This window comes from Mugil cephalus, chromosome 15 (genome assembly GCF_022458985.1).
Source record: "Mugil cephalus isolate CIBA_MC_2020 chromosome 15, CIBA_Mcephalus_1.1, whole genome shotgun sequence".
Taxonomy (NCBI): Eukaryota; Metazoa; Chordata; class Actinopteri; order Mugiliformes; family Mugilidae; genus Mugil; species Mugil cephalus.
In genome coordinates this window covers 10888792-10913592 of record NC_061784.1, presented here as the reverse complement: position 1 = coordinate 10913592, position 24801 = coordinate 10888792, and the positions used below count along the sequence as shown (strand labels likewise).

General features: G+C 45.3%; 1 protein-coding gene across 1 annotated transcript in view; it reads left to right on the top strand.

The window, feature by feature from the left end:
- The window catches only part of LOC125020817 (protocadherin-16-like), an 83419-nt gene that overhangs the window by 14233 nt on the left and 44385 nt on the right, over positions 1–24801 (top strand). Inside the window, 3 exon segments of the mRNA XM_047606339.1 lie at positions 282–1127; positions 1214–1411; positions 1507–2280. Of these exon segments, the coding sequence (XP_047462295.1) occupies positions 300–1127; positions 1214–1411; positions 1507–2280 (1800 nt within the window). The 5' untranslated portion in view covers positions 282–299.

The window sequence follows — 24801 nt, the reverse complement described above, 5'->3', positions numbered from 1 at the left end:
TGATCCAGCTGAGTAGGTCTTTCCAGAATGTTATACAGTATGTATATCCATTTTATGGGGAAAAAAAATCTGAAATTCGTCAGGCAGCGTCTTTAATATCAGTTCTGGACTGTTAAAGTGTTAGCACATTGTCATGCAAGGATTTAAGATGCATACTCCACTTTGAAACTAAAGAACATTTTGTTTTCATTTCGTGCTGAGAGAATATGGTGAATTTTTCATAAAATATATCTATGTCTTCTCTGATCTTTGTCTTTCTCCCTCTTTGTATTTTCTCCCAGGCGTAGCAGAGCCCAGCCATGCCGATAACAAGTAAAGGGTCAAGACGGAGGGCTTGGGTCAGCCGACCCTGTGTGCATTCAAGTCTGTGGCAACAGAAACCGCTCTTTTATTTTTGCTTCATCTTCACTCTGGTTCAGTCACAATCTGTTCTCGGAGCCCTGGAACTCCAGCTGGATGAAGAGCAGCCGGCAGGTACCATTGTCGGAGACATCAGCGCCGGGTTGCCGCCTGGTGAAACTGCCAGTCTTTACTTCATCTCAGACCATGAGGGCACAGGTGTTGGCAACGACCTCAACATTGACGAGAACACGGGCATCATTACCACCGCGCGTCGCCTGGACCGTGAGCAGAGGGACCACTATAGCTTTATCGCCGTGACGATGACGGGTATCACAATTGAGGTGTCAATCACTGTCAACGACATCAATGACCACGCACCCGTGTTCCCCAAAAAGAAAGCCGCTCTCAAAATCCCTGAGCACACAGTGGTGGGGACAAGATTTTCCTTGGAGCCTGCGACGGATGCAGACAAGGACCAGCTGACCACCCAAGGCTATGTTATTCGAGAGGGAAATGTAGGTCAGACGTTCCAACTTGAGACGAAGAGAGCTGCTAATAAGGTGTTGTATCTAGACCTGGTGGTCAGCGGGCGGCTGGACAGGGAGAAACGCTCATCGTACACCCTTGTCCTGGAGGCGTATGATGGGGGTTCACCGAGAAGAATGGGATCCATGACCCTGGAAGTGACAGTGACTGACATCAATGATCATGTGCCGGTTTTCAATCAGAGCCGGTACCATGCTATTATCTCCGAAAGTCTCCCACAAGGAAGTAGCATCCTGCAGGTTAGTTAAAGTCATCTCAGTGTTAGTAATAATAGCAGTCTCTCCAGATTCACCGGGTTAATTTGTTACTTGACTCGTTTCTGCAGGTGTTTGCAACAGATGAGGACGAAGGCGACAACGGTCTGGTGCTGTATGAAATCAACCGGCGTCAGAGTGACCCTGAGCGCTACTTTGTCATTGATATAAAGTCAGGGGTCATCACTTTGAATAGACCCTTGGACTACGAGTTGAAGAGGGTCCATGAACTGGTGGTGCAGGCCAGGGACAATGCCAGCCACCCTGAGGTAATTGCATAATGACTAATTATTCCTGAGGATTAAGCTCAGTGTGTGATGCTTTTAAAGTGGAGCACAGTAACAAGAATCTTATCTTTTCCCAGGTGACCAATGCCTTTGTGACCATCCACGTCCGTGACTACAATGACAACCAGCCTACCATGACCATCATCTTCCTCAGCGAGGACGGCTCTCCGAGAATCTCAGAGGGAGCCCAACCAGGCCAGTACGTAGCTCGGATATCGGTCACTGACCCAGACTATGGAGAGTATGCCAACGTTAACGTGTCCCTCGAAGGGGGAGATGGGAAGTTCGCTCTAACAACCAAGGACAGCATTATTTACCTGATATATGTCGACCAGGTTTTGGACAGAGAGGAGCGAGATTCGTACCACCTCAGGGTGATGGCGACAGACTCTGGCACACCTCCCCTCAGGGCAGAGTCCTCTTTTACCATCCAGGTGACCGACGTCAATGACAACCCGCCTCTGTTTGACCAGCAGGCCTACCGACAAACTATTCCTGAGGTTGTGTATCCTGGATCCTTCGTTCTTCAAGTTACTGCCAGGGACAAGGACCAGGGCCCCAATGGGGACATCCGTTACAGCCTGCTGAAGGGCAAAAACTCTCACTCTGATTGGTTTTCGATCGACCCAGTTACGGGAATCATTACCACTGCAACCGCTCTGGACTTTGAATCCGAACCAGCTCCCAGTGTGACTGTTGTTGCGACAGATGGCGGCCGGCCACCGATGTCATCCACAGCGAAAGTGGACATTGTCCTGCAGGATGTCAACGATAACACACCTGTGTTTTCCAGCAGCTTCTACAATGCCTCCATCAAGGAGAACACCCCAGCAGGGACCTGCTTCTTAGAGGTAAGGGAAATGCTGACAAAGAGAGTTCTCTCTCCGGCTCTCTGCCTCTCTTTCCACTCTGTTTTCTTTCATCTTTCTCTTTTTCTGTTTTCACTCCACCCATCTGTTATTTGGAGGCAGTGGCTCAGTAGGTAGAATGTGTGGCCCGTGAGCTGGAGGGTTTGCAGTCGGATACCCGTAACATGCCACATGCCGAAGTGTTGAAGTGTTGAGCAAGACACGGATCCCTCCCTTGCTCCAGGCTGCTGGTGTGTGAATGTGTGAGTGCTTTGCGTGAACAAATGAGTAGATGTGTCACTGTGACTGCAAAGCATTTTGAATACCAATGGGGTAGAAAAGTGCTTTATAAATACAAGATCATTTATTTTGTAACTGCCATTTTTAATTCGTACGGCGTTCAATCTTTCTGCCTGCTGGCTTGTCGTATTTATACAGCCAAAACTAAGTATTCGCTGTCTCCCTTGTCTACTCATCTCTTTATTCACTCTCATTTCACCCACACCCTCCCCTTAAGACCTCTCTGATTACTCCCCTGGCCAAAGCCTGATTTATACATCAATGCGAACCCATCTGGAAATGAAAGTCACGTCAGAAGTGAAAAGCAAAAGTTTTATTTTAGAAAGGGACAGCGCCCTTGGAAGCCCCGACACGCTGTGATGTAATTCATCAAGTCTGAGCCCTGAGATGAGAGAAATGGAGCCACTTAATGTGTTCATTTAGAGGGAGCAAAGAAAACACAGAGAGAAAGGCAGAAAGTGAGGCTTCTTGAAGCTACCTTGAGGAGATTTACTCTGTTCCGGTATGTCCTCTGTCTCACCTCATAGAGTTGCTGTGGTAACCAGGAGTTGCACTCGGTATCGGCGCATTATCTTGCTGCTTTTCTGCCGTCTTGTTTTTATCTCCAGCGGCACTGGTATAAAAGGAGGACCTCTCCTGGAAAGTGAAAAGGCATGCCTGGACTATTTGTCTTTTACCAAGGTCTTAACTTGGCGTCGTGCACTGTTTTAGACCCACTGTTTTCACAGGCTGGTCTTACTCCTCTGATGTGAAGTGGAGGAACACAAAGAGAAAAAAAGGCTTTTCTCAGTATTTTTTAAAGACGATTAATGGTAGAATTTCACATTCGTGCAGGTTCTCTTAAGACAAAAAGGCAACTGGACTGGTTTTGAGTTTTCTTGTAGACTTTTCACCACTCATCCAGACGGCTCCTTCAGCTCTAATCGGCTTAGGTTTTGACTCACGGATATGCAATTGGAAAGGATGGCTGCTTGGTATTCTGTGGAAATACCACTCGGCATATGGACCTGCTCCTTCGGGAAGACATGAGACGAGGGAAGTAAGACGAGGTAATGAGGAGCGGCGATACGAGATGCAAATGAAGCTGCATCGCCTACCACTCGATCAACCTGGAAGGATTCAAACAACAAAAGCCCCGAGTGCCGTTGCATTCAGATAGAGTCTATGTCGCTGTCTATCCGAACCCTGTAATTTGCTCTCCGCTCTGTCGAATTATTCTATCCCCCGTGCAACTAAATGAACCCTCTGGACCTCCATTCGAGTTGTTGCAATCAACTGTTACTCCTTTTTCCAATCCTCGCCGGCAGTCATTCTGGCAGTGGGCGCAGGCGTAGTCCCATGCCAGACATCACGGGTGGTTTTCCAGGATGCCAGAGTGAGCGAATAAGGTTTTATTTGCTTATTCCGACACGTTCCTTTAGGCTTGCTGTAGCTGAGCCAAGATTCTACAAGCTAGCGTCTACTTCACAAGGCCAGCAATTTGCAGTGTAATGGTACTTGGTGTTTTTTTTTTTCTTTTTTCTTGGATAATGGAATATGTGGCCACTCAGACAGGACACACGCATAAACGATATTAGACCTGACAACATGGCGAAAGGAATTTTCTCCCAGATTTGTTCTCCAATTGGACTCCTTGTCGGCTATTGAGACACTGGTCAGATAATGACAAAGCGAAGAATTGGGTCATCTGGTCCAGTCGTTTACATTTTTGTCTGACGCTGTTTGGCCCCGACAATGCTGTTGTGAGATTTTGTCACGTTCCTGACAGAGTCGAGACGCAGGCAGAATGTTCTCAGAATTGTACCAATATTTACAATAGACTGCAATCACTATTTGGATTTTGGAATTATTATAGTGGCCCGGCTGGCTGAGTCTTGATTTTGGACTTGTGTGAAAAAGAGGGGAAATCAGCCAACGTTTAATATCTAAACAAGGAAATGTGTTATCAGAAGGAGAGTATGAAGGAAATATACGTTTCTCTCTCTTGTTTTGCTAAGGATATGTTTTCCATGTTTCTTTTTTTTTCCCATTTCTCTCTGTTTTTTCCTTTATTTGCTCTAATGCAGTTTTACACTCACACTCACACACACACAGATATGCAGTGTGTAGGAAGCCTCTTATCAGTTTGGCCACTGTAGTAATCTGTAATGTGCTGTACTGTTTATGTAGCCCTGGCACAAAGGAGTTATTTATTTCTCGGTTTCCCCACTTTCCTCTTCCCCCGCTTCCTTAAAGTATTTCCCAGGCATGGGAGGTTATGGTGCCTGTGTGTGTGTGTTTGTGTGTGTGTGTGTGTGTGTGTGTGTGTGTGTGTGTGTGTGTGTGTGTGTGTGCTTGTAAGGCATGAACATCCATCAGAATCACATTCATAACCTGAGAAGGTAAAGATAAAAAGTGAAATATTTAGAGTGGTGCTAAAAGTCCAACCTGCATGTGAAGAAAATCTAATCACCTGATCCGAGCCACCGCCACTACCATTGATTATTTTTACATCTCTTTCTCTCTTTCTTGGTTGTAATCTGTGCTTTTGTCCTCGCGTCTTAAGTTTCTGTCAAAGCTAATGACGCGATGACACCCGGCAAAAACCTCACTGCTGGAAAACACTCGGCTAATGTCACAGGGGTCACACACGCTTTAAAGGCAGCACTGACTGACACCGGTAGACGAGCTGCAGGGTAAACAAAACTTTTATAGAACAACTGAGGCGAAAAGTCAAATAAAGTGACCCCCGGTTCAAGCTCGGACAGTCGAGCGCGGGACCTCAAAGAGGAAAGCATGCGTGACTCTGCGTGCGTGCGTGCGTGTCATACATCTGCGTGTGTGTACTTGTGTACACTCCTGAAGCCAAGACCTCACTTTCAGCAGGTGATGCATCTCCCCTGTGATGTTCAGCATGTGGTTTCCTGGTCAGGCCTGTTAAACAACACTCAATCACGCGGACAGACACACAGATGTGCTCATCTGGGACATGTACAAAGAGAGGGGGAGCGACTTGTTGACACCGCTGCACATCAGCGCTGCCAAGTCTCTGAGCGCTTTACATAGGAGTCACTTTGAGAAATAATGCAGGGACAATAAGTCAAACATGAATGCAACCTTGAAGTCCACTGTTTATTATTGTTAACTGTTGATTAAATCTGCTCATTTGGAAACCGTGATTTGACGCGTTTAAAAAGGATCGCACTTCGACGTGCACCAACCTGCTGGCCGAGGGGGAAATTTAGATTTGTTATTTCACGTGGTGATATCATTGCAGAGTCACATAAGTAGGCATGGTGTTAAGGTGACTGAAATAGAGCGAAAGCGCAAAGGAAGGAGACAGGGTTCTTTTGACAGGTGGAGCTAGCGCCCCCGAACCTCCCACGAAACCACTTAGACAAACACGGCGCGTCTGTCTGTCAGAGCAATCAGACCTTTCGGTGTGAAGTCCAACGTTGGGACCTCGATATAGGAAAACTCTAATCATATTTAAAACACACACGCGCGCCCACACTGAGACTAATCGCATTTGTTAAACCAATAGCGGCGGAGCCAGAGATGTGCGGCGACACCGCCCCGAACGCAGGAAGGTATTCGGCTTAAACTTCCTGGAACTCCGAACCGGTCCCCTGCTGGTGTTGTGCTCAGTCTGAACCCCTCGGAAACCGGAGCCAGAACAAACCGCAGCTTCCACTTGGAGCTCACACACTCTTCTCCAGCCCAGACTCACAACACACACACACACACACACACACACACACACACACACACACACACTTGAGCTTTTATTAAGCTTGAAATAGAGGGAGGAAGATGAAATTTATTGACCGCTTGATGTCTTCCATCCTGTTCTCTCGACTTGCCAGTGGCAGCTGCGCTTTAATATGGCCCGGCGCTGTTGAAACTTTGTCTTGTGTGTTTTAATTAATCTGTCAGTGTGTTTAATTTGCTTGGACCAATAGCCGAGGGAAGCGAGGCTATAGGTTGCAGCAATCCCTGTCACCACATGCCAGGATGCATCAAACAGGTGGTAACCGATAACAAGTCCGCGCTCTATAGCAGACACCAGCGCGATCCAGGGTTTTGGTGAGTCGTTTCATGCTGTTAACAGCTGGCCCCCGTTCGGACATGCTTACTCTTTCTTTCTTTCACTCCGGTACAGTATTCCTGTCTCTCTTTCCCCCCCCGCTCTCCTTCTCCCTCAGACGTATCTCAGCTGTTGACAGGATGTGTGTGACGAAGGATCAGGATGGTGTGTCCGCTATGCGGACTATTCTCATAACATCCATCAGCACTCACTGAATTCATCACCTGTTAGCTACCGGAGACTCGGATGCCATGAGTGAAATCCGTTTGGGGTTTTTTCGCTTGAGCCCCATAAACTTTGTACGTAATGAAGTGGGCTTGATTTGTGAAATTGACAGTGGTCGTGTCATTTTGTTGGTGTTTTAGGAAATATTATTTTTTAGTCTTGACTCTTGAACAGTTGGCACTGTGTTGAATTGGTGTACTACTTGAGATTCAGTGTAGACTTGCACCGATCAGCCATAACATTATGACTACCGACGGGAGAAGTGAGTAACGTTGACCATCTGGTGACAGCGCAGCGTTCTGATGGGAAACTTCTGGATCTGGCATTCATGTGGATGTTGCTTAGACATGTACCACCCACCCAGACCAGACCACACACCCCCACCCCGTAACAATGACCCTCCTGTATCTGCTCTGTGTGCTGTCCTCTGGCGTGGCTGGGTCAAGGATGTGTCGAGAGAGTTTGTCCTGGTGGTCACTTTCAGAATTGCAAGCGATATTCCCCAAAAAGTTTTTTTTCCCCCCTATGATGTGATTTTTTTATTTTCATTTTCAAATACTACCTATGAGCAGCCAGATTCTTCATTTTTCTCATTTTGCTTTATTTCTGTATGTTCATGAGCTATTCGTAGCTTTTGATCATTTTGGCGAAGCAGCCCTTTCAGTTAATTTGAGCGGGAAGAAAGTTATTCTGCATGAATCGCTATGAAGTCAACAGACTGGCCTGCGAACACGTACACCCTTCTTTTTTTTCTCGCTCATTTATGACTAATAAGTCCTTCAAGGCCTATTTGCTGCCCTCTCTGGTCGATAAAAACGCGGCTGTGCAGAGTCACCGCAGGTGCTGCCAAATCTGCCCAGGATGGAACCAGATAACCTAATGGGGCAAATCATTTTTTGAAGTGCTTATGCTGTTTCGGGCAGAGGTATCACTTCAGGACCCAGATTGTCCCCTGATCTCGACATAATCTCCACTACTGAATATTTTCAGTAGTTTTAATGAGCTTCAAAGTTTTAAAACTCTTATCAGACGGCTTTCATTTCGCTGGAACATTTTTCAGATCTTTCAGCTCGCTCCGGCAGTGTTTTGGTTCCATATCAAAAGTTGTTGGCGCATGCTGCGTTCTAAACCTATCAGAGTGTTCATTCATGTGTGATCTGACTGCCTGATGCCTCTGTGGACGGGATGGCCTCACGCCTCATTAAGCCCAATGCTCTGTACCATATGGCAGTAAGGGCTTTTCTTCTTTCACTTTTTTTTTTCAATCCCTCTCCAGTCTTACTGCTTTCTCTTCCATTTCTTCATCTCATCTGGTAGTGACTATCTCGCTTCGCATTCTCCCCCCCTTTTTTTTTTCTTCTTTTTACCTCATGTCTCGTTGGCTTTTATCCTCACGGCTGCTCTATCAAGAATGGAAAATACTTCTTTCTTTGTACTGGGCTCCTTGGTGTTGCCAAGCACTGGAGCTTTAAAGACTAAAACATCCTTTTTATTCTCTGTCCCTTGTGCAGTGACTCACAATAGGTCGTAAGAGGAGACATCACAAACGCTAAAAGATGTAAAGTAAAACCAGAAACTGTGCGTCTTTTTTTTTTAAACGGCTTTGTTTTCTTGTTATCTAAATGTGTTCAGGCATCACTTCATTCTCCCTGTTTTGAGGATGAAATGATGAGTTATGTAGATTATAGATCAACCCATCACAGATATGCCTTCACAATGCTTTCAGACATACTGTGGTCAGGGCAAATACATTTAATTTCCAACAGAATAAAATGATGTTTTATCAAATTGTGGGTCGGCAAATTGCCAGTCTGCAGTTTACTCTACTCAAGGGGATGCAGATAAGAACCGAATTAGTAGCCATCATGCTGCTGGTATTTGCTTCTCCTCCTCTGGGCTACTGTGGAATCATGGCAGCCTCAGTGGAGGAGGACCTGCTTCGTATGTAGATATAAAAGCTAATGAAAACACACAAGTTCTAATTTGAACCCTCAGGCAGCCTTTTAATTTAGGACCCTCTTGTAACCTTAGTGGACAAAAACGTCCATGTCCAAAAACTGCTATAAAGATGTAACAGATTAAGATTTTTTTCATTTTTTTTCTGCATAAATCTCTTAAACCACTTCAGCTCTTTACAAAACTGTGATTTTATTGTGCCATGGCTGAGAGATCAAAAAATTTGCAGAGAACACATGCAGAGACAGACTGTGTTACAAAAAATTGTGCCATATGCAGTTACACATCCAAAATGGTGGCCAAATTAAGAGGAAAATTTTGCCCAAATGGAGAAAAATGTCCCTGAGTTTGCCTGAGGGTTAATATGATGAGTCAGTACAAAATTCAAAACATTATTAATGTTAGGAAAGTTTTTTTTTTTTTTTTTTTTTTATTACTATAGCCAAGAAACAACATTTAGTTTTCTGGGCTCATCTTGTAGACCTGAGTCCTGAGCTCTCGAACACATTTATCAGCTCAGAAATGGATAAACGCTTACAGACAATACATTGTCGAAAAGCAAAATTCTGTCTTTTGTACAGAGGTTTCCTATCACCGGTCTGAAACCGATAAGGCGAACGTGTTCGGCTTTAGCGAGAAAACCGTCGCGATAGCTCCCCTTGTCGGTGGAACGCGCCGATATCAAACAGCTGCAGGCTCAGGATCCCCCACAAAGAAAGCAGACAAAACTGCAGCCACGCATTCACACTTCCCTCCTCTCTCTCCAGCCTATCTCGCTGTCGCAGCTCTCCTGGGCTGCTTTTGCTTTGTGCGTCTCTCTTCAAACGGTTATCGGCTGTCCGGACGTCGCCTCCGTCTCCGCCTGAGCATCCATTTTGCCACCGTCTCTTCAAATCCTCCACCTCTCCGGCTCTCCGCCGTTTCAGAGAGACACATTCACACACATTCCCACACACACACACACGCACGTACACGCCGCATGCCGGCAGCAGGTGATTCTCGTGTTGCTCTGCAGTTCATTAGGTCGCTCTAATCTAATTACACGACACACCGAGTTAAGTTGGTGTAAATTAGCGTGCTTCCTGTGCCTCCCCGTGTTGTGTTTGCGTTGGGAGGGGTTCTTCAGTGCGGGGCGGCAGGTGGTCAAAAACTTAGGGGTGAAGGGCCGTGCGAGCGTGTGTTTCCCAGTGTATCAATTTCTGTCTTTTCGGCTTTAAAAGACCGATCAATTTTAGACCTGAAGTCATCGTTGGGTGTGACCGAGATCTCTGTCTTCTCTGTCTCTGCTGTAGTCTGGTTAAAAAAAACAAAAAAAGAAGAAAAAAAGTGAATGGTTTAAGCTGTTGCGCTAGTCGGGCATGACTTTGAGTTGTTTGCGCGTGGGTGTTTGTGTGTGTTGGCGCGGCGGCCTCGGAGCTCCTCCGGTGTTGTGTCTGTGTCCCAGCTCTCTCCACGCTATTTGTTTTCCTTTCGTGGGTCAAAGACAGTGCAGCTACAGATATTTGTTTTCTCGAATGAATCATCAATTTAATAATCCGACTCGTCCTCGTCCTCCTTCCTTCTCACCTCAGGAGGAACCGAGAGGAGCAGAGAGAGGAAGATTAGTAGTCTGAACCTTGCGATGCGTTAATAGTGCCAAAAGACACAAAGTCCTTTCTTTTTTTTTTTTTTTTGGCCTTGTCCTTATGAGATCACAGAAAGGTGTTTTATATTCAATATGGTCCACATCACGTCTCCTTCGCTTCCTTTACATGTCCCAGATGCATTTCTGTCATGCGTGCGCCTCATCTCGTCTTTTCTTTGGACTTCGGCTTTTATAAGGATAGTTCTCGCTGTGAAATGTCTATTAAAGGTTAGAGCAACATCGGAAAAAGTCAAAGAAAGTTTCCATTCCTCTATAGTGGAATCTTTTTTACAAGAGGTCTTTTATTACTTCTCACCTGCCCACACTAACCTCCACTAGTGCCCTTCTCTCCCTCCTTGCGATTCCTGCCTGCGACACTTCATCAGGCGTACGATGTGAACTCTACACGCAGTGTATTTGTGATAACAAAATGTCAGATCTTGATGTCCAAATTTAAATAAATGTACGTACCAGAGCTTCAACCTTTAAGGACAGTAACCGCAGTAGGTAGGAGTCTTATTTCCACTGTGGGCCTCCGTGCACGTACATGTGTGTGTGTGTGTTGTGGTTGCTGGCTGCTGTCTGTCAGGCATGGTTGGAAGAGCTACGGGAGTGGAAATAACTTCACTGTGCTCTTTTTCAACTGTAAAAATTCTCAACTGCGAGAGCGACGGGACGGAAACCAACAAATGAGCGATGACAACTAACGGAGAGAGGATCAGAGAGGGATAAAAAGGTTGGAAGGTAGAATCAATAAACACGGGAGAATTAGATTTAAAGATTTTTATTGATATATTTTTTTTCCTCATAAGCAAACCAAGTCCCATTTCCAGCCTTGAAGCTCCCCTGTCTAACACAGTGCGTTGTTCTGAACCAATCGAGCAAAGTGCTTATTTAAAAAGCAGCTCTGATGAGGTAAGTGTCTGTTTTTTCCTTTTTGGATTTATAAAATTATTTTTTATTTTTGTTTTTTAAAGCCAGGAATTGAATATTCTGTAAAGCATGGATCTTCAACAGTGACCCCTAGGGGTCCTCGGAGGTACTGCAAGGGGGGTTGCAAAATCTTTGTTTGATTAGACATTTTTATATATATTTTTTAACATGACTCGAACATATTTTAGTAAAAAGATAAGGGATAGCTTCATATTGAATGCAAAATAATTGCATATATTTATAAATAGCACTAGGCCGAGTTTAATATAGAGGACATACAGTATGTAGGGGGTCCCTACTTACTCTCTCCATCAGTTTAGGGGTCCTTGGCCTGAAAAATGTTGCAGATGTCTGCTGTAAAGTACCAGTACTGATATACTACTTGCCACTGGTACAGTTCATAAATGATTTCTGTAAAAACTTAATATTAAGCACCTCTGACAAGGCTTCACCCAAATTCGAGCTTTAATCCACGTGTCAGCTGCTTCAGGGTGGTCTATCCCCTTGTCGAACCTTACGTTACGTAACAATGTAAGTTGTTATTAGGGATTCTTTATCTCCTCTGTCACCGTACCTTTCAGCATCCCCACCCTGAAAACTGCACAAGGTCGATGACCGAAGTCTGCTCGCGCATGGGGTGTTTGTGTTGGAGTTGTGTAAGGACTCCGAGATGACTCTTTCTGACATTAAACAGTAGTTGCTACGTGATGTTTTAACCTCGCGCTGAATACATTCGCAGGCATTTGGCCGGGCTGGTAGGTGTTGGCTGAGGTAAGGTAAATCCTCTGATTTGGCCTGCCTTGCGTCTTGCTGCTGTAAGTGATTTAACTTTTAGAGTAAGGATGTGTCAGATTTAATGTCAATTTAGGAGAACCAACATTTCTGGTGCACGTGGCCCAAATTCAGTTCTGTGGTTTTGGAGCAGATTTACTGCGGGCTAACACACCCTAGTGTGCACTGTGCAGTTTAGGAAGCTCTTTATACTACTTGGAATAAATCTCTTGGTTTTGAAATAACATGTCCATCCCGCAGAAGTTAGCGGGGAAAGTGCTACTAGACGGTGTTTCCATGCCAAAGCGTACAACGCTAAGAGGGAAAGGCGCAAGACGTGTACATCGCCGTGAACGGATGAGCCCTCACTCACACGCTCGTGTGAGAGAAATCCATTTTACCAATTAAAAAAAAACAAAAAATTAATAAATTAATAAATTAACTACACAAGCTGTCGTTGCTTGAATGCAGCGCGTAACTCTGTTCCTACAAAATGGATCAAAGGAACTGACAACGGGAAAAGTGGCAGGGAGCTGCACCAGCCATCGTTAAATGTCAACATCTGCTGTCCTAGCTGCTGTCACTCACCGCAGCTTAATGTTTTCCCGTCACGGCTCAGCAGAGCGGGACTGTTGTGGCAAGCGGGAGCAGTTGGTTGTGCTTGGAAGATGAAAAGAGATTTTTTTTCTGTTGAATCTAATGTCCCGTTGATTTGTTTTTATCCAGATAGTTAGAAAAATGATTTTAATTCTTAGGTTCCTAAGTACCTAAGAGAGTAACTCTACTATACAAAATATTTATGATGAGTACGTTATAAGGACGTTACGACTGATCAGGTATAACTTTATGACCACCTGCCTGATACTGTGTAGGAGGTCTCCCTTGTGCCTTCAAAACAAGCTTCTGAGGGTGTCCTGTGGTGTGAGTCCTACGGGTTGAAACTGTTTTTGTGTGTGTGTCTGTGTCAGGCTGCATCCTGCTGGGGATGTCTGCTGCCGTCAAGAGGTGTCATTGCTATGGGGTGGGGGTGTCTGGTCTTTGTGGGTGGTACATGTCTAGGTAACATCCACGCGAATGCCAGGTTCAAAAGTTTCCCAGTAGAATGTTGTATTGTCACAAGATGGTCAATGTTATTTATTTCTACTATCGGTGGTTTTAATGTTGTGGCCCATCGGTGTGATGAATGTGTTCTAACACAACAGTCCTGCTTTCGTTATAATGCAGTTTAGGTTGAAAGGTGGTAGTTCAAACCTATGATCTTTTTGCAGGATGTAGTTTGTGAAACTGTGTTCAACAAAATTATTAAAATAAAATTAACATCAGGACGACAGTAGTACCACCAACCACAGCCTCTAAAACCTTCATGAAGCTCCAACGATACAACAATACCATGATACTTGCACCGACTTCCAAGCTGCAATGACCTTGCAAGTCAGGTGTAGACAATTTGTTGTGGCGTTTGTATCTATGTGCGATTGTACAAACCATTACACCATCTCTTAGACCGGTCCGTCCCTCCCCCGTCTCTCTGGCAGGCCCAGACGTTGGCCGGCGTCCCGCTCTCTGTAGGGGAATATCAATTTAGTAAGCCGAAAGTGATTCCTGACGCTGTCAAGTGGTGTTCACACACACACACACACACACAAACGAACGCGCACTTATCTATACCCGCGCGTACATGCTTCCCCCACAGACACATGCGTGCTGGTAAACACCCACGCTGCTGGCAAGCGTCGCCGAGCACTTTGTGCCCCGCTCCGGGCGCGATTACAGAGGAGCCGCTTGATTGCAAATATCTCGGCGCTCCAGATCAGCTGCTTCAACACCGGATACGAGGGCTAATGTGAATCCATCGAAAGGGCATTTTCTCCTCCCGAGCCTTTGTTTCTTATCTGAGGAAGGGTCCTTTCAAGTCATGCAGATGCAGAAACTAAGATGACAGGAAGTGCAGAACAGATGCTACGTACCCTGTGAATGAAATTTAACACAATGCGCGCTTGTGTTAAAGTTTGCAGCGGCGGTAATGGGCTGCAGTCTGAATCTGACCGATCGAAATCGCGGCTGTTCGGCGCCTTACCACACAGCACAATCATATTAATTGAGTGTAATGATGTGACGTTACCTGGCCTTAAAAGGGGAGTGAACGCGTTTAGATTGGCCAACAGAAAATCTGAAACAACAAAACAATACTTCCAATTCGTAGATCCTCCACCGGTTTGGATGACATGGTAGATGCTGAAGTGATATCGTGAACCAACATGTGGGCCTAATGACTTCATAATAGTAACATGATGAGGCAAATTAGGTGAGTAACGGAAATAATTGGTCACAATTACAATTACAGCCCATTCATATTGAATACTGACTGATGCTGCGCAAGGGTAGAGGCGCTGAGGTCAGTTAAAAATGCGAGCCTTCCAACGTTTAGCTCTCCCAAACATCCATAATCGCGTTATAAAAACCGCTGCGGACATTTTGGATATAGCGTATATCTTATTAGCGAAGAGCTGAAGCTGCCGATGATTCATAGCAGTGAAATGTAGGAGCTCTGGAAAGACCAGAACTCAGTGAACAAGGCTGCAAAAAAAAAAAAAAAGAGAAGAAGAAAAAAAGCCAGACAAAAAGGATGGCTGGTGTGAAAGCCTGGATGCGGGATGCAGCCGAGGTGCTGATGGTTACCATGACAATGAGGGACGTGGAAGGAGGACAGGGGAGGTGGGGCCGGGCCAATTCATCACCGTTACTCGTGTGTGTGTGTGTGTGTGTGTGTGTGTGTGTGTGTGTGTGTGTGTGTGAGTGAGTGTGTGTGAGCGTTTACGTGCGTGACTTCACCTCTGTGTGTCTGAGTACGCCCTTGAAACAGGCTGTTCCTCTCCTGCCCTGCTTTCCTCTCTCACACACACACACACACACTTAAACACATATTTATTACTAAAGCAGAGCAGTGCGGAGGAGAAGAGGATGTGGGGCCGTGGGCACAGCAGCCACGCGGGTCATCCAACACAGCGTTTTACGGAAACACAGTAACGAGAGTCCTCCTAGATGTAATTTATTTTTAAAGCGGTCTGTCACACCCCCCTGCGTCTACAGTGCGCACACTGAGAAAGCTACGAGAAATGCCACAAGGTTGCACTGGGTGCTATTGATTACGTGATAATAGCTGCAGCGAGGGGACTATATCTGTCTTTGCAAATTAGAGCAGCCAGATGAGAGTGAGCGTAGATTGGATTGTGTGTGTGTGTGCATGTGTGTGGGTCCGTGTGAAGGGAGGAGTCGTCCACGGAAAGGTGTTTTTCCAACGCTGTCACGGGGAGAGTGGGGTCATGTTATTGTAACTGGGCACAGAGAGGAGCAGGCAGACAGTCTTCATGTGAACACTCACACACGTGAAGGATGGTTGCCATTACTTCATACAGATAGCATGTGCATGTGTGTGGTTTGGTGTGTATGTGTGTGTGTGGGGGGGGGGAGGTGGAGGAGCACGATGGTTTTCTAAAGGGCTGGAGCCATCGTTCAGCGGTAACCATGGTAACAGGACTCTCAGGACCACAGGGAATAAAGCAAGGGGTGGAAGAGGGGGAGGAGGAGGGGGAGGAGGGGGAGGAAGAGGGGCAGACAGAAGGAATTATGGGGAGCGGGGTTAGCGTCTGTATCTTATGATAAGCAGTGATGGAAATTTGGGCCTCATTCAGCCAAAATGGAAAAAGAATTATTTATTTTCTGGCAGCGTTCGCCACGCGGCAAATCAGAGTACATTTAAATCAAAATCCAAAATGAAAATTTCAGGAGACTTTGCTCAAAGGCTGAGGTAAAAGTGTCTCGGAATGATTTATGGGTTATGGTCAAATGTAACACACATATAGGAGGCTGCTTGGCTGTTTTTCATATCTGCGAACTTGCCAAAACGTGCGCTTTAAACGGAGAAGAACAGAATAGAATATCCTTTGTTAAATTGTACATAGCATTAAACGCAGTGGTTTTAGAAACTGTAAAACTCCTTTAACAGGCCCCTTAGTTCCTTGTTACAATGCTGGATTCTTTAGGCCAAAAAAAATTATATATATATAAAAAAATCCTTCTTTACCTCTGAGGAAACAGGCTTTAATTTGGCTCACTATTCCCCGTGTAGAGCACGAGCTGTGTTTTTGCATGGATGCGATTTCATGTAGCACAGTTTCACGCGCACTTGCAAGACAGACGCTGCGTGTGCATGAGTAAGCCCTCGGCTTGCTTTTACAACACCTGAAGTGTGACATAATGTGAGGTTAACGATCCTCAGCCAGCTGAAAAGAAACACGGCGCGCCAGATTTATTTGCATCACCTTTAAGTCCCTGTGGTCTGCTGCTGCTGCTGCTGCTGCTGCTGCTGCTGCTTTGAGGTAAACTGAAGTAATGCTTTCCCTGCTTTCCACAACTGTAAATACTCGCGTGAGCCAGATTGACTGGCGAGAGCTTAGGGCCGGTGTTTTGAATTAGCAGAAAAGTAAATTCCCGTTTAAGTTTGCTCTGCTCCTTGCCTTGCTTTCGCTCATGGCTCCTTTTCTTTCCCCCCTTATCTGACCTGACAGCCCAGGTTTCCTTCGGCTTTTTGGGACGCCGCATCCGCATCCGCACCACTTCCCCTTCCCCTTCTGTCTCTTTGGGCTCGGTAATGAATCTTGATTGTGGCACCCGCACACATGCGGTATACACAGCCTCCAACTGTGGCTCCGTGCAGTCCTTTGTTTTCTTAATTGTCAAATTAAACATGTCACTCCGTTTGAATGGGACACACATATGCCAGCTGCCAGCTCATCCAGTGAAAAAAAGAGGGGGGGGTCTAGTCTACCGCTCATTCATTACAGGACATTCATTAAGACACGAGCCCCCTCCCCCTCCAAACTACTTGAACATGCTTGAAAAGTCTTTCTCTCCGTCTCTGTCGCACAAAAACGCACATGCGCGCGCACACACACACACACATTGAGGAAAGGATGAGGAAAAGTCGGTGCAATCTTTTGTCTGTCACAGAGTGAGGCTGGATGGACGACCTCCTCATCTGGTAACAATCACCTCACAGGCTTCCTCAATATCTAGTGTGTGTGTGTGTGTGTGTGTGTGTGTGTGTGTGTGTGTGTGTGTGTGAGCATGTACAGGGCTTGTGAACGCATTAATGTGAGGATGCACGTGTATCTGTATGTGTTTATGTGTGTGCCTGTAATCCCAGAGTGCCACTCGACAGCCCCATCCATCCCGGCCATGTGTGTGAAATATGAAGGAGGAGGAAGGAGGGACCAGCTTCCAAAATGGAAAACTACAACATAAAATAGATTGGACTCTCTCTCTCTCTCTCTCTCTCTCTTTCTTTCTTTTTCTTTTTGTGCGTGATTATTCTTTTATATTTATTTGCCCAGCAGACGCCCCGTTTTCAGTCCGATCACACGTCCTCCATTTCAGCCTGTCCCTTCCTTCCAGCTGCCTCTCTTTCACAGTGGAGTGGATGTGAACCCCGTAGCGTTGTCCGGGGCTGCCCACAGCTCCGTACAATGCACACCTATATTTCACGCCGCGGGAGCAATTCTCCCGCTTGTTCCTCGATGAATGCTGCGAAGTGTTTTGTAGAGGAAGGATCATTTAGCTTAATTAATGTCCCCCTGCTGCACAGCCCCGAAGACACATAATTAAGGCTCAGAATTCAGAGCCGTCCTCAGTGGTTTACCATTCAAAGGACTTGAACCTTGGCTTTAAGTCCAATCAGTGGCTCATTTAGTATTTCTGAAACAGGTTCTCAGTGGGAAAGGTTCTGCAGGAGTTGAGGACAGCCTTGAGTTAACATGCACAAATGAATCATATAATCTGGCAAGGGAATTTTGTCCGTGACCAATGAGTTCAGTCTCTACGCTTCAGTTAAATATACATTTATACTAAAAAAACAAAACGTGTTCTCCTATTTTTGGAGGAAAGCTTTCGAGGTCCTTAACCACTCTTTTCCCAATCATCACCTCTTGTTTTCAGTCGTGGCTCCGGTCTGTGCACTTTGTGATGAAGTGATTTGACTCCTTTTCACCCTCTTCATGATTTAGAGGACAGTACTCAGGTCTTCATTTTCACGAGGTCATTGATGAATACGATTTTTTCTGGCGCAGGTCTCTGGGCGTCTGCAAGTGTGCATGTGTCTTGGCTTTTCTGTCTTTTGACTGAACATCACTAAGACTTGACATATCACCAGAAAGCATTTGGCTGAAATCCTAAATGAGATACATTGAGTCACCAGGGTAACAGATGTAGCGGAGTGTCTCCAGGAGTCAAAAGGAGATGCCAGATCGGGCCTGGAATCCCGATCCACTACTAATAGTAACTTAAAAACTGAAATGCAAAGTTTAAAACATTTAAAAAAAAAAAAAAAACTATCAACAACATGTTATGAAAATGAAGGTTCACGATTCATTTTTTAGACACACATAGACTGTATAAAATATGGACTCTGCATCTCCACTTTGCAATGATAGTAGAATTACAGGGATATGGGCGGCGCCATCCAGTGGGTTTGGAGACTGTGTGGAGCCACGTTATTAATGACCCACACACACTTCCTCTAGACACATTTTCTGCGCTCTGCTCTACCGCCACCAGTTACAAAGAATGTAGGATATTACAATGTACTCACTTATTTATTTTTCCACTTCCATGATGATGTCACATCCCGTTTGTGTGGCTAAAACTAAAACAGAACTTATTAGAAACAATTAGCTATACTGCCGCCAGCCACTGGGGGAGCTCTGTTCTGCAGTGTGCAAAAATGTAATAACCAATAAAACCACATCAAAAAAATCAACAAGTAAACAAATTTCTGTCGTGCTGTATCTTTATCTATCTCTAAAGTCATGCACGCTAACCAGCTAGCAGCACGACACCACAGAAACGGTGTATCATTGTTAACATGTTGTCAATGATGAGGGAGGACAGGTAGCCAAGGAATGATAGGGTGAATGCAACGATGGCTAAAGCTAAGGTTTGTCACCGGCATTACATTACTGAGGCCTGATGGCCTTGACTCTGCAGCTAGCCAAGATCACGCAGCTTATTTAGCAGAACACACACATCAGATGTTCAGATGTCAGGCTAAGGACCAAATATGTCAACCTTTAGGATCTGGATCCCCCACAGCTAATGTTAGACATCCATGCCTTGCCATTAATTTTTATTTGCTAGTGTCATACAGTTGTTTTTTACTCTGCTAGTACGCTTGTGGAATTGGGGCATCCGATGCCCCCTTTTAATTCAACATTTTAGCACAAACATATATATACATCACAGCCCAGTACATCATGACAAAAGAGGCTCTGGTATTGTCAACAGTGGCTCCACTGAGAGAAAGGTAACCTACCTTCTTTTTTTTTTAATCGATTTTAAAACACGCTTCTTCAAGGTTTTCAAATATTTAAGCCTATTCTTACGCACAAAAAGAAAAAAGGATAGACTGTGAGATGAAAATGAGATGGACAGGCGTGCAGCTGACCTGCCAAACACACCCATACTCGGCCATACACGCGATTTCACGGCCTTTCCTTTTCAATATCTCCATACACAAGGTTAATGCAATGCTGGTGGTCTGCATGGAGCTGCGTGCTGAGTGTTCCATTAATCCGACTCCGTTGCACGCTGTCCGCTCCAACACACATAGCGGGGCGCGCGCACGCAAACTGGACATCCAGCAGAGATCCACAGCCAAGATAGAGGAGAGCCGTGGCAATTATACACCTAATAAATCAGTCATTCACTCATTTTTGTATGTATGCTCTCACTGTGCTCCCTGCCCCAGTCAATGCCGACCTTTATGCACAAATGTATACACACATTATGTGTTCGGGCATACAATGCCGGTATAATCAGGATCATTCAGAGGTTACCTTGGCTGGAGAATGTGCCAATAAAACAAACACACAATTATTTCTTGGCTGACAGCTGGCTTAAGGAGTGACTTAACAATGACACCACAATTCCACCGTTCATACTCCTCCAACGTTCTGAGCTGTCCAAGCCCAAGAAGGACTCCATTGGATTCAGCTCTGGAGGGGAATAATGAGGGAGCAGGTACCAGAGACCCCTGGATTAAGGGTCTGCTTTAGTGATCAGTCTCTCCCACTTATGGAAAAAACCTACAATAGAAGAAGGGTGGGGTTCTCCCCGCGTCCAACATTAAAGCCTGATGTTGGCTCAGCTGTTCAAAACAGGATGACTGTGTCAGATGCACTGGGATCTCTCAGGTGTGTGAGACAAAGGTACATTTACAACTCAACTCCTGCGACAGAATCACAGCTGACAGTTGCATCCTTGGGGCTTTTCCTCCGCCTCCACCCATATTCATATTCATGCTGGACCAGCAAAGACTTACTAAAGGACTACTGTCTGTGAAGGCATGCGGAGCAAAGACCTGACACGCACATGGTGTCAGATCCACTGCAAGGGAGGGAAGAACTTTCCCTGTATTGGTTATGACATATAGCGTGCAGCATATAGGATATCATGTTGATGTCAGATAGGCGTAGAATTTCTCGTTTCAGACGGTAGCATTTGAGGCCATGTAGTCACGAGTAGAGCTGTTTTCACGATCTAGTGAAATAACAGTTGGCAGTTAGTTGATATAGACTAGAGATCGACTGATACTGTATATGGGCTGGCCGATATTTGCGTTTTTTTACTGGTGTCATATCGACCAATACACATATATTTCTTTTTACCTGGCAAGATTTACAGACTGGCACATCTACAGGCAGCTATGTGCTGCTGGAGATGCTGCGGACCCATGCAGCCCATACATTGCCCCTCCCCCACTAACAAAGTGGAAGCTGGAAAATGCTCATAGGCATGTCGAGCACCCCCAAAAATACGAGTTGAATAGAGATACGTCTTTTCTGACGTTTCTGAGCCTAGAATCACCCCTGTTTGTGCTCTACCACTTTTTACCTATCTTCATTTTTTAATTTGTATGGGTAAGAGCTTTAAAAATTTCATTGAATTCAAAAATGTTCATGTTTTTGGTAAAAAAAAAAAAAGCAGAAAACAAACAAAAAATCTGCAGCGCATATCTTCCATCTGCCAATGCTGATGTAAAAAAAGTCAGCATCGGCCCTAAAAAATCCATATCGGTCGATCTCTAATATAGACACAGACCCAGATACAGTTTTTGCCTCAGATGAAATAACCACTTTTTAATTGCACACCCAGAAAAAGTTGCCCATTGCATGTGGACACCAAATATAGAAGCCTATGCCTTATTATATTTGTATATTAAATCATTAACCATAATTCACAATGCTGTGTGAGTGACAAACTACTCTCATTTGAGTTTAGACCCCTAGAGCCCCCTTAGGCCACGTAATGGTGTCTGGCCCCCAGTTTCGGAACCACTGCTCTAGGCTTAATGGCACCTGGAGGAGACGGGAGTCAGGTTTAGGAGTTAGGAGTCAGGGTTGGTTAGCCATAAGACCACAGAGTCAGGACAGAGGTAATGTGAGATGCGGGCTATAGAAGACGTATGGAAACAAAGAGACGCCCGTTTATAGTCCAGCTATAGAGATTTAATCTGCACTATTAAGTTGGCCAGCAGCGTCCCTCTGCTGGACCTCACTTACAGGAATTTTCAAAGAGAACTATTACTGTGATTTACTGTGGACAGCCCTCAAATAGTCCGCACACTCTGCCTGCGTGTCTGGGTCTGTTCTTTTTCCACGTTTTCGGTCTTCTTCACTTTATCTTTTTGTATCTGCTTTTTGTGCGCCGAGCCAGACACACACATGCATGAAACCACCATTTAGTATGCGGTGTGTTTATACATGCAGTAAACCTCGGAGTTTATGTGTACACCCATGGGTTTCTGTAGTATTTCCCCTAAGGGTCGCCGGGGTTAAGGTCGGGATCTCATGTAACCGCCCCTCCCCGTTTTCAAATTCACGACTCCTCAATCCTCGCTCCGATGTCCTGATCAGTTACAGCCACCGCATTCACGAGGCGCCCCCTTTTCTCAACACCCTCACGTTCCCTTCTCACCTCATCTCCTCAAACCGTTTTAGTCATGGTGAAGCTGGCAGCAGCTCGGTTGTTTGCCTAATTTCCCCGCGATGAAGGACCTGGACAGGAGTTGCACGCTGGCTGCATATCAACTAATAGTGCAGCATATCTGCAGTGGCACTGGTTTTTGAAAGGCTGGTGTTTCACTCTTCAGCTCATTATTTCCATACATGACACACATTTTTCCACTCGCCACAACAATTTGAATTATTATCCCGTTCAGTAATTTATTTTTCTGGGATTTTTTTTTTCCCTTTTAAGAATGTGATATTTTAAATTCTTACATTTTTTTTTTTTAACATCTTTTCCTCATTTTCTCGTTTGCCTATTCACACTTGGAAGCTATCACACTCGGCCACACGAACACTCCCACATGTTCCCCTCGCCCTGCCTTAGCCCTCGTGTGTTGAATGGTGGGAAAAAAGGGAATTATCAACAGTGATCTCAGCGCTATAGCGCACAGTATTCTCCATCTGGCATAGAGTTTATTACTGACCGTCTCCAGGGTGAGTCAGCTGCGAGGAAATTAGCCTAATAGCTGGTCTGAATTTACATCGACCAACTGCTGCAGTGACCTGGAGAAGGGACAAGGAGGAGGAGATGAGAGGAAAAGGCCCTAGATGCGATAAAACCTGAGCTTACAGAAAGCTAACACTCACTGCTTCAGTCTTTGTTGCAACCCTTACAACAATCTGTTTGCCTGTCTGTTTCGTCCTCTCGGTCTCCTCTCCCCTAAGGTATATATTTAGCAGATGAATGTAAACATTCACATGTGTGTGTCTGGTTTATCCATCTCTCTGATTGGGTTAAGGCCTGGGCCCGGGGCAGAGACAGGGGTAAGAGCTGGGTTTGAGGCCCGCTACTCACGCGAGGTGGTGAGTCGGGACCTCAAGCCATCTGTCAGCCCTGTCCCCCTCACATAATGTACACACAATGATGCATAAGGCAAGCGGAGGTAACTCAAGCCTCGTGTTTGAACGCTTGTTACATAATGATCTATTACTTAGATTGAAACATTTCACAGTAATTTAGGTGCTGCATAGGTTTCACAACCAGTAGAGAATCCCATGAATTGGCATCAGTGAAATCTGTTAGTGCTACTCTTTGAGGTATTACGTTGGCCCTGTTCAGACCTTTCATTAAGATCTAACCTGATCTGATCACAAGTGATTAGCTTTGGGTACTTGTGTTTAGACCTGACCTGACGTATCCAGATCAGATCTTAGTTTTGCGCTCTGTATGAAATTAAATCATCTGGGGCAAAGTAAAATATTTTAACAGCTACTGTCTGTGATGGATCTCCACCACTGCTCCAGAACCGAGAACAGCGTTGTTATACGTCTGTGTGCATCACATACTTTTCAGACGATCATTTATAGTGGTGTGTTTTCTCTGAATGAGAGAGGCAAAACTCAGTTGACGCAAGACTACGTCTGTTGACCGTAGGTGGACTTTAATATCATTTAAGATGTATTTCATTCATACTACCAAAGGAATGTAGACACGTGCAACCGAGACCACCTCCAAATGCGGCCAGAGATCAGATCTCTCAAATGCAGTTGGGGTTGTTCGCACCTGTCTTTTGCGTGATCGGATCACCCAAAGCGGATCTTAATGCAAGGTCTAAAACAGACCCACTGTGTCTTTCAGCCGTCATCAGTGTTAGTTTGGGTAAAGTGCCGGTTTTTGAGAAGATAAACATGCGCTCGTGTTTCTTTGTCCCCGCTGGAGGTTGTCACAGGGTCACGCAGGTTCAGAGGTCCATTGCACAGTTCACAGACTGGGAAACGTGGAATTTGGGCTCAGGCATAAACATTAAAAAAAAAAAAAAAAACATTTTTTACATTGTCACTTCTCCACTCATTCACTCATTTTGGCAACTTATGGTTAAAAACTGAGTTGTCTTGCTCGCATTAGTTCACCGATAATGAATGAGCTGATCTGTTTTGACCCATTACATTTCTGCCTTTGCGTTGTTGTAACGTTACGACAGAACAAGATCCAGCATTTAATAAACGAACAAAATACCTCCGCCTCTGCTCCCTGCTGCGCACAGGCCAGTTTCCCTTATCATAAATACAGCCTATCATGTTACTCCTGTCATAAAGACGCCCATTCAGATCCAGCTCCCACTCCCCCGTGCCCGGTTGTCATTTAACACCCACAGTAACGGGAGGTCAGCTCTTGCTTCCGCGCAGACGTATGAGCGGGCGTGTTTGGGCTGGACTTCATGTGGCGTATATACATTCAAGTGAATCATGTGGAACGCTCGTAAGTGCGCGGGAGAGCGGAGCAGGAATGCTTAAGGGTAATCCCTCACGTCGGCAGTTGTTGAATTGGAAGCCAGAGTTTGAGCCGCGCAGCGGTTTGGACGTAAACAAATTCTACATAATCTCCTTGAGCCTGTTTATGTGCATTTCTCGTCTGAGGACAGATAACTTCACCTCCGATTGCCTGTGACAGAGACAAGTGTTATTGATGAGAAACCGGGATGCAGTTTACACTCTTATCAGGAAACTGGTTGCGCGCGGAATGAATAATTTGGGTTTCAGCCTCTCTTCCCCACGTCGTACAAACAGTGGTGTAGAGTGACTGATGC